The sequence below is a fragment of the Sinocyclocheilus grahami genome, unplaced genomic scaffold (genome assembly GCF_001515645.1).
Source record: "Sinocyclocheilus grahami isolate Dianchi unplaced genomic scaffold, SAMN03320097.WGS_v1.1 scaffold181.1, whole genome shotgun sequence".
Taxonomy (NCBI): domain Eukaryota; kingdom Metazoa; phylum Chordata; class Actinopteri; order Cypriniformes; family Cyprinidae; genus Sinocyclocheilus; species Sinocyclocheilus grahami.
The window spans coordinates 1273492-1284264 of NW_015505360.1; the positions used below are offsets into that span (position 1 = coordinate 1273492).

Here is a 10773-nt window from a genome sequence, read left to right on the forward strand (position 1 = left end):
AAATAAGAAGTTACAGGTCTGTGAGAGCCAGAAATCTTGCTTGTTTGTAGGTGACCAAATACTTATTTTCCCGAGGAATTTACCAATTAATTCTTTAAAAATCCTACAATGTGATTTTCTGGATTTTTTTTTTCTCATTTTGTTTCTCATAGTTGAGGTATACCTATGATGAAAATTACAGGCCTCTCTCATCTTTTTAAGTGGGAGAACTTGCACAATTGGTGGCTGACTAAATACTTTTTTGCCCCACTGTATATATATATATATATACTGATGAATAGTGATAAACACAGTTAATGTACACTACCATTCAGACGTTTGGAGTTGGCAAGATTTTTTTGAAAGAAGTCAAAATACAGTAACAAAAAAAAAACAACTGTAAAATTGTGAAATATTATTACAATTTCAAATAACTGTTTTCTATTGTAATATATTTTAAGATGTAATTTATTCCTGTGATGTGCAGCTGAATTTTCAGCATCATTACTCCAGTCTTCAGTCTCACATGATCCTTAAATGTTTTTGTGGAAACCGCGATGAATTTTTTTCAGGATTCTTTGATGAATATAAAGTTCAAAAGAACAACACTCATTTGAAATATAAATCTTTTGTAACATCATAAATGTCTTTATTGTGATCAATCTAATGCATCCATGCTGAATAAAAGTATTAATTTCTTCAAAATGTAGAAATCTTACTGACCCCAAACATTTGAAGTTTGATCTATTACATACACTTTTATTGTTTCTCTACAGTAGGAGCATGTGTGAAGAAAGTGAATAGTATTAATTTAGATTATATGACTTTCACAAGCAAAATGTGTACCTTAGTAAGAGTTTGGACCTCTTTTCTGAGACAGCTGATCTCCTTGTGTAGAAAATCCACCTCGCTCTCCTTCACCTTCAGTAACATCTACAGACGGACATGGACATGTCAGCATAACAATACTCCATCTACAACTTTACAATTCTGATACAATTATTTTAGACACATATTAATAAAAAAAATAAATAAATAAAATATTTGTTCTTGTAAAAATTATATCAAAGTCGTATCACTGGGATGGTGAAAATGAAATGGTGAGCAGTCACAGCACCTAAAATATACTTGTTCCCTCATGCATAGAGAAAAACAATGCAAATTTTATTTGTCAACATATAAGTGTCATCAAAAATAATGTATAAACCACCCACGCAAATGGACAAAGACAACAGATTACAGTTCATTTAAAACTGAATCTATGGCTGCAAAACCATCAGTGTATTTACTGCTATTTGCTGGAGAAGGTTTACAGTGAGTTCACTATGATGATCAGTAGATGGCAGAGTTTGTCCGAGAAACACCGATCCCTCACATCACATGCATAAGGGGTCAAGTTTTAGCTGCTTAGCATGGTCCAATTAGCCCCTGCTGGTTACACCATCTGGACCCCAAAGGCATCTTCATTCTCACTCCTCAACCATACGAGCTTATTTCACACACAGTGACCAATAACCCTAAATTCTGTGTACAATCCCCTCTTGTACTGTACAACGTGAAGTTTGAAGACAAAATATCACTGTTTTCTTCTGGTTTGAAGACAGACCAGGAAGTGCAGAGGACTTTTATTTAGGGTTATCTGAAAAGAGGCAACGGGGTCAAAGATGACAGCCATCTATGTCCCCCTTAATGGACAATGTGGTAATGTAATTTCACCTACGATCTGGGATTTATCATTTTTTGTGATTATTTTTGGATAGAAAATGGAGGATCATAGGACAAGGGAACAAATGATTTGGTGAGATCAATCTTTGTTTGTTTCCCCAATCGTTGCATCTCTTTGGTGGAGATTGATTGTTATTTCATTACGCTAACATTCAAAAGTTTGGGTTTGGTGAGATTTTGTTAATGTTTTTGAAAGAAGTCTCTTCTGCTCAACAAGGCTGCATTTATTTGATCAAAAATACAGTAAAACAGTAATATTGTGAAATATTATTACAATTTACTGGTTTCTATGTGATATATATATTCTAAACTGTAATTTATTGCTGTGATCAAAGCTAGATTTTCAGCATCATTACTCCAGTCTTCAGCGTCACATGATCCTTCAGAAATCATTCTGATATGATCCCAAACTTTTGAACCACAGGATATATTTTTGGGGATTTAGAGTACATGCTGATTAACTGAGCTTTAATTTACATTGATTATAATATTCTAATATGTTTGTGAGATGCATTTTGTATGTCCATATACATTTCGATAAATCAAGGTAAATAAAACAAGGTAAATCTGATCATGAAATGGTGGCAGGTATTTTTCTACAGGTCAAAGGTCAGCGCCTCACCTCTAATTCAGAGGTGCTCCTTTCGTAGCTGCCGAGGGGAACAACTCCTGATCTTTGGCCTGTGATGAAGGATCGCATGAGACTTATCTCCTCCGTCAGACGCGCCTGCAGTTCCTGTGTGAACAGGAAGAGGAAATGTAATTTTGACACATCCAAACGAAAAACCACACATGAAGACAAGCTCATTCACACACTGAAAATGAGACGATCATTTGGGTTTTGTGCTGATCTGAATCCCATTTTGTAGCATTTGAATAATGGCAATAACCCTGATTAGTATTAGTAATCCAGTCCTGGATCAGTGAACAAATCTCACACCGACCCAGACAGTCACTCTGAACAATGAAACAGGATGCTGTCTGTTCATCATATTACAGATCTGTTTCCCCTCTGACTAATTGATACGAGTGATGTAATTTTAAAGGTGCTGTGAGATAGATTTCAATATCAGACATGATGAATTGAGTCGCACGATGAAATGTGATGTCTGAATGATCGCGTTTGCACATGAACGTCACCATAATTACTAGTGGGAAATTTTCTGTAAGCTTTTTTCACGTTAGGAACGTAACAATTGAGCAAGGATGCACTGAATTGATCAAAAGTGACTGTAAAGACACTTATAATGTTCCAAAGATTTCTATTTCAAATAAATGCTGTTCTTTTGAACTTTCATTAATCAAAGGATCCTGAAAATATGTATATTTACACAATAACATCAAGCAGCACAACTGTTTTCAACACTGATAATAATCAGAAACGTTTCTTAAGCAGCAAACCAGAATGATTTCTGAAGATCATGTGACACTGAAGACTGGAGTAATGATGCTGAAACTTCAGCTTTGATCACAGCAATATATTACATTCTATAATTATTATTTCATAATTGTACTATTTTTTTTCTGTTTTTGATTGAATAAATGCAGCCTTGGTGTGCAAAAGAGGCCTTTTTTCAAAAACATTACACATCTTACAGACCCCAAACTTTTGAACAGACATTTCCTATAATTCTTTGTGGCAGCACATTACTGATAAAACATCAGTTTCACATCTAATGCATGTCACTTTATGTCATACTAGAAGTAAAAAAGCTTCCAGTGTTTGTCAGGAAGTAAAAAGAGCAACCGAGTTCATTTTATCCAGACCAAAATCACATTATAATTATGATTTCCTCATATCTGTGAACATTTCTTCCATGGACTTCCATGTTTTTTGGTCCAGTTAGTCTCAGAACCAGGGTGGATCCACACAAAACTGTGTATCACACACTATTTAACTGGCAAATCTGTCATTTTTGGACTCTAGATATTTAAATTTCAGCATCAGATGGTGATCATGTGTCATCCAATCCTCTCATCCCACTTTCCTGTCTACCTGGTTCTCTTGGCTGAGCTGCTCCATCTCTCTCTCCTTCTGTCGGATCTCTCCGTTTTGCTCTTCAGTGCTGTTCTGGATGCGGTTGAGCTCCACGCACTGCTGGGAATAACGCTCCGACAGACCGTCCAACTCCTGCTGCAGAGAGAGCGACTCGTGCCTGATAGAAACACAAAGCCATGCATCGATTAACTGATGTAATGATTGACTAATGAGCGATCAATTGATTCTCTCAGTGGGACTCTTGTCAATTACAGACTGTCAATCAAACACCTGCCACTTTTTGGAGTAAATGAAGCTCTTGTGTTCTGATTCTCTGAGCCGTGAGAGAGGAATTACAGCACAGCTGAGCGGGACAGATGAGAGTTTATGTAAAGTACTGATTAGTGCCACTGGATTCCCATGAGAGTATGAACAAGATGTTGGTGCTTTCTGGCATGCAATATCTTCTCAGAGAACTAAAATTCATACCAAAATCTTCAAAGATGTCTAACACACAGCAAACATGCAGTATTTCAATATCTGCTATAAATTAAAATTATTATCAGCAGAACCAAACTCCAGTGTAGCTATATACAGCTTAACCCTATAAAGCCTACTGTACCATATTTGATACATAAAGGCCACTAATTTATCAGCATGACCAAAATTGGGCTGAAAACCCACAATCTACTACATGCCTTCTGTTGTTTGTTAGATAGTTTATACTTTTTTAGTAAGTCAAAGGGCCTTTTAGTGTAATTGTACAAACGTCCACCTTCAGGTCATGGTTCATGTGTCTTTTTGCTGCAAAATCTTACTAATTTTTAAAGTAAACGAAAGAATAACCTATATTGTTATTAGGTTTACTTGATTATCCATAGATATTGGATATCCTATATTGCTCTTGGTTATCTTGCTAAATAGGCGAAAAGTGTATTTTGTATAAATTGTATAAATGTGGACGTACAGCTGTCGTCTGATGGAGGGGTCTTTCGTCTCTCCTCCTCCGTGACCCCTCAGCTTCTCAATCTCCTCCTGATGAGCTTTCCTCAGAGCCTCCATCGCTGCGGGATTGAAGACGAAAAGTATGATGTGAAGCTTTATGGATAAAAGTCACTGAATTCTCATCTAATCGGATATCAAAATCAGTGTTGGTTTAATATCATTGATATACTATTATGGTTTTTGTTAATATTTTGAATCAAACATGATTTCGACATTTTTTGTTTTCACTTGAATTTTAGTTAAAGATTTTGTATTGTTATGTGTTTTTATCATTTGCATAATTTTTTTTATTAGTTTATATAGTTCAGATTCATTTTTATTTATTAGTTTTAGTTTATATTGGTATACTTCAAGTTGCCTTGGCAACAATACGTTTTTTTTTTATGAAAATGTGTGTTTTTTTTAAGATTTCAGTTTTAGTTAACATTAACTCTAATCAAAATCCCAAACTCAGTTTAATCACTATATTTACCTTTATATACAAGTTTGGGCTCTAGGATTTTTAAAAATGTTTTCTAAAGAAGTCTCCTGTGTTCACTAAGGCTGCATTTATTTGATATAAAAACATGCATATTGTGAAATATCATTATGTAATATATTTCTGTGATCAAAGCTGAATTTTCAGCATCATTGCTCCAGTCTTCAGTGTCACATGATCCTTCAGAAATCATTAGAATATGCTGATTTGCTGCTCAAGACACATTTCTGGTTATTATCAAAGTTGAAAATAGTTGTGCTACTTCAAATTTTTGTGGAAAACATAATGCAATTTTTTTTCAAGATTCTTGATGAATAGAAAGTTCAAAAGAACAGCATTTATTTGAAATAGAAATATTTTGTAACATTATAAATGACTTTACTGTCACTTTTGATCAAATGAATGCATTTCTTTCTTTAAAAAATAAATGATTATATAACATCTTTATGTTGTATCACTTTTATTTGACCCTTGTGTCACTGATGTTCTGCGGCCCACACTGACCTTGGACTGCATTCTTGGCTTCCTCCTGCAGCAGTCTCTGTTTGTCTTTCTCAATCTCTCTGCGTTCTCTCTCGTGCTCGTCGTGTATCTTCTGCAGTCTCTCTCGATGCTCCTTCTCCATCTGATCGAGTTTCAGAGAGCAGGGTGCGTCAGGACCGCAGACACTGGCCCCCACACGGACCTGACGAAGAGCCTCGATCTGCTGCTTTAGAGACACCACCTGATCAATGCAATGCATCCAGATCACACACACACACACAGATGAAGCACATTATATGGTCCTGGGCCAACAAGGATGACATGCTCGTCTAAATCCACAAACATACCTCTCGCTGAAGCACCTCATTTGTCGTTTGCGGATTCTGGAAACCAGCCGGTGACCTCTTTTCTCCGATTGGAAGCTGCTCAAAGTCTGCCCACTTCTTCTCGATGTTTGGCCCCATCTGAGCATCAGGAACCTGCGGCTGGGTCAAAATCACCGAAGTCACAACCCCCTTCTTCAACTCAACCCTATCCCAGGGGTCTTCCCCCTCCCTGTCGGAAATTCCCTCCTGAAACCACTTGGTCCGGTCCTCCAGACGTCTTTCGAGCTCTTGGTCGCGCCCCTCGCCGGCCTCCCGCCGGTTGGTTAACGGTGAGGACCTCATGTTGGGTTCATCCTGATACGGACCACCGACATCTGACCCTGGGTCATGGGGTGCGGGAGAGGTTCGGGACGGTGCATTCTGGGAACTGGAGTTCTCTCTGTCGCTGATGTCACTGTTGTCTGGGTGTCTGAGAACAGGCAGAGATATCAACTTCCTACTTACATGAAAACAGGACCCTGAGTCAAACCTCAAACCTGCTCCTGATAAACATCAGCGACAGTCATTTCATTTTAAAAGTCCAGAGCAAAATCTTTCAGATGACCATAATCAATAAAGCAATGCTTTATTATGGATATTTAATATATTTTGAATATCCATATAAATTCTCTATGGGTGAATATCATGTTTCAGCCTAAAATAAAAAGTAAAAAAAATTATTTAGCACAAAGATTAAAGCTTTGTTGTATTATTATGTTTTGTATTGAGATTAAGAAAATGAAGCCTAACTCTTTATTTATTTATTGTTTTTAATGACAATTAAGCACAATTTCCCACCCCAAGTTATCATCACCGTAATTTAAAGTTAATTTAAAGGTTGTAATTCTCATCAGTATCAATGATAATTCTCATTATTACACGGCTCTGTGGAATAGTTGATTCTGATTGGTCAGTCGCAACATTCTGAGGTTTGTTATCCCTCGATAATAACCGGTACTCATCCGGGTAACTGAAGTTGGCGCTATACTGCCAGGAACAGTTTTTTCTGGTTAGAAGTTTTGCATTTGTTTAGCTAATAAAATATTAAAACTCGATTCAAAATTGTGTACAATTATTTAATTATATCATCCTGGTATCGCGGACTCGCTCTTTCCTTTCATACAAACACAGCTGCTGCCATTTTGCTACAATTGTTTTATACGCTGTAATGGATTATAAGATAACTAACAAACTGGTAAGATTTTAAAACATTTTTGTCTTAAATCTTTTATAGCCATAATTATTTATGTGGTGAAATGTTGTGTAATAAGTGGTTTGATTGCACCATATCCCTTAAACGTCCGTCTAGTTTGAACTTGCTAGTTTGAACGTTCAAATATTTCAACTCAAATCAATATTTCCTTACTTATGTGGCAAGTAGCCGTGTAATAAGTAGGATAATGTACATCCAGCCGGTAGTTATCGCTGAATAACCCCCTTCAGGGTGATACAAGCATCCCTTACTTAGATGCTCATTAATGTAAAATTATGCTGTCAAGACACAATGATTTTTTAAATTTGTTTAATTTAAAGGCATTATAGCAAATACTACCATTGTGTATTATAAAATATGCTTAAAATCCTACAAATGTTTTATTGTCTAATCTCAAAATATATATTTTTGCCTAATTTTTTTTTTCAGTCATTTACTTGACATTTTTCATGAAATTCACCCCTTATTGACTCTCTGCACTTGTCATACCGGATGCTTTCAGCCGAATTCCTGAATGAGATTCTCCTCCTCAGTGTGTCGATCCAGTTCCTCCTGATTCTGGAGGTCATCGCTGACAGGGTCACCAGTCCAGCATGCATCTGCAGATCAATCAGACAGGTTTTGAGAAATATGACCACATCAGGACTGTTCTTAATTTTTTGTGATGAGTTGTCCTCTTAACTTTTGTGTAACTTAAGTTCTTACATGCAATTGAAGTCCATAGTTTTCATCAGCATCAAATTCCTCCACTCGCAGACAGTGACGTAAATAAATCTCACCATCCGCCTCATCTCTCTATCAAGGAGAAAAACACAGAATTAACTTACGAGTATACTTGCAGTATAAAACTACTAAACTAGTAGTTTACTGAGACTATACTTCAAAGTGTACTAAAAATGCTACTACGAGTATTTCATTAGTAAACTATCAGTATACCTATAAGTTCACTTTTAGTATAGTTGCGGTACAAACTAAACATTTTGATGTAAACTAGTTGTGTACTCAAAGTTTACTACTGTTATACTTAAAGCATACTTAAAAGTATACTTTTATATACTAGAAAGTGGACCAATTTAGTCCCAAGGAGTATTGAAATAGTACACTTACAAGTATACTACTAGTACAATGATATTTGTATACTTACTACATAAAGTATACTTAAAAATATACTTGAACTTTACTTAACTATACTTACTAAAATAAACTTGAAGTATACTACTTTTTGGTAAGGGTAGGCCTACATAGTGTCACAGAACTGTGTGTTAATTGTATCGTGAATTAAACAAACACACATTCGCGCTCATTTAAGCAGTGTCCGCACTTAAATATTGCTTTTAAAATAAATACAAAGTACAAAAACGTTAAAATATCCCTGCGTGACTAGGCAAGCATCTCTAACAGTTGGTTCTGTCTCTACCGGTTTGACACATCAACACTGACAGTCCTGAACTGTACAGCTTCTCTCAGCATACTTTACGCTTCACTATAACACCTATACCTAGCGCTAAATATAGTGTACTTTCTGTCTGTCTGGGAGCTCAAAAGTGCCTTTTCATCTGTTCTGCGGACACAGACACCTGCCTCTAAAACCGAAAGCAGTCGTGAGTGTAACGTTAGGTAGCTTTACCTGCATCTGAGGGGGCTCTTCTGGACCTCTGTGTGCTCCGTTTACCCTCCTAATAATGCTCTCTCCAGTTTTGCTGAACCTCTGAGAACATATTCAGAGAGATACTAAGCAATCTTTTTAAACGGTGTCTGAAGGTGTTCTGGGTGATTTTTAGTGGGTTCCCTTAACAAAAAGTAGTATACTTCAAGTTTATTTTAGTAAGTATACTTAAGTAAAGTTCAAGTATATTTTTAAGTATACTTTATGTAGTAAGTATACAAATATCAGTGTACTAGTAGTATACTTGTAAGTGTACTATTTCAATACTCCTTGGGACTAAATTGGCCCACTTTCTAGTATATGAAAGTATACTTTAAGTATACTAGTTTACATCGTAATGTTTAGTTTGTACCGCAACTATACTAAAAGTGAGCTTATAGGTAAACTGATAGTTTACTATATGCAGCTACTAGGTTCTGAGTGGTTGCTAGGTGGTTACACGTCAAAATAATAATAATCTAGTCTCAAAAATAAGTCTCAGATGCTTCTTTCAGTCAGTGTAAGTCTATGGGATTGATTTTTTATTTCGCCAGTTTTATCACCTCTCCAAATATGCGCCATTTTCATTTATTTATGTATTTTTTTTGGCTCCGAATAGATGACACGTGAGATGGCATCAATGAGAAAGGGAAGAAGTGTGTGAAACTGTAACCCCGGGCACCTGTGAATGGCCCGACGCAGTGCTGTTGGTTTTTGAGGAGCCTCCCATCTCTTTGTCTAGACGTCTGCGCTCTTTCTCTCTATGGTCTCGTCCTCTCTCTCTTTCTCTTCCTCTGCCTCGCTCTTCTGAAACCTCATGCTCATTGTCATATCTCCCATCTCCATAGCTTTAACCACAGAAAGGAGAAGTTATATTTTTGAAATATTTTTGATTGTACAAAGTGCATTTTAGGGGTGCCAAAATGCATGCAAGGTCAAAAAACGCTTTCTTTTTCCTCAAAATGTGCATTTAATATCACATCGTTTTCAAGCGATTCTCGAACGATTCGTTAGAAGAATTTAAGATTCAGTTTTTCTAAGCCCCTCCTTTCCGTGGGGCTACTCTGCTCTGATTGGTCAGATGGCCCAGTCTGTTGTGATTGGTCTACCGCGTACAGCGTGTGTCGGAAACATATACAGTATATGTTGAATACATATTTTGGGATTGTCCTCACACACAGCTATTTTGGATTGAATTTTCTAATGTTATCAATCCCAGTGTACTCCAGGGTTTCTCTCTGCTTTTTAAAGGGGTCATATGATGCTTTTTTAAAGATCATTATTTGGTGTATTTGGTGTAACAGAATATGTTGACATGCTTTAATGCTCAAACAACCCATTATTTTTCAAATACTGTACATTATTGTAGGTCCTCTATGCCCCGCCTCTCTCAAACGCTTCGTTTTCTACAAAGTCCCTCCTTCCGACAAGCGCAGTCTGGTCTGATTGGCCAGCTGACCCAGTGCATTGTGATTGGCCGAACACCGCAAGCATTCGTCGGAAATGTAACGCCCCTTACCATAATCGCAAGCTTCATCTTTCAAAATAAATGTAAAAGACAGTAAATAATGTCATTAGTTTACCATCAGTTCAAGCCCGAAAGGGGAACAAACACAGTAACACACACACACACACGATGTGCAAAACTCCGCATTTGAACAGTCAATAGCAAACACTTAAACTAATAACAAAACAGTAGCTGATTCAGAAGCGCCAGATTGTCATAGCAAAGTCAGAATTACCTCCTCTCCTAGGTTCATGAAATGGTCGTCCATAAAATGCATTGCTGTTCTGTTGTAAGTAATCTTAAAGATTCCTAAATGCATCTACTTTCGCCAAGTTTCGGAAGGCCAAATAAAGTGCTTTTGCTTTTGCACTGAAACACACAGCGTCTCCCTGACA

At 36.8% G+C, this 10773-nt stretch overlaps 1 protein-coding gene across 1 annotated transcript in view; it reads right to left on the bottom strand.

Annotated features, from left to right (window-relative positions):
* Positions 1 to 795: 795 nt before the first annotated feature.
* The window catches only part of LOC107594332 (serine/arginine repetitive matrix protein 2-like), a 14274-nt gene continuing 4296 nt past the window's right edge, over positions 796 to 10773 (bottom strand). The window contains exons 3-12 of the mRNA XM_016284345.1: positions 9554 to 9719; positions 8854 to 8934; positions 7932 to 8021; positions 7716 to 7825; positions 5996 to 6443; positions 5670 to 5889; positions 4650 to 4746; positions 3701 to 3860; positions 2327 to 2440; positions 796 to 912 (exon numbers count right to left, since the gene is read on the bottom strand). Of these exons, the coding sequence (XP_016139831.1) occupies positions 796 to 912; positions 2327 to 2440; positions 3701 to 3860; positions 4650 to 4746; positions 5670 to 5889; positions 5996 to 6443; positions 7716 to 7825; positions 7932 to 8021; positions 8854 to 8934; positions 9554 to 9719 (1603 nt within the window). The remainder of the gene's footprint in view (positions 913 to 2326; positions 2441 to 3700; positions 3861 to 4649; positions 4747 to 5669; positions 5890 to 5995; positions 6444 to 7715; positions 7826 to 7931; positions 8022 to 8853; positions 8935 to 9553; positions 9720 to 10773) is intronic.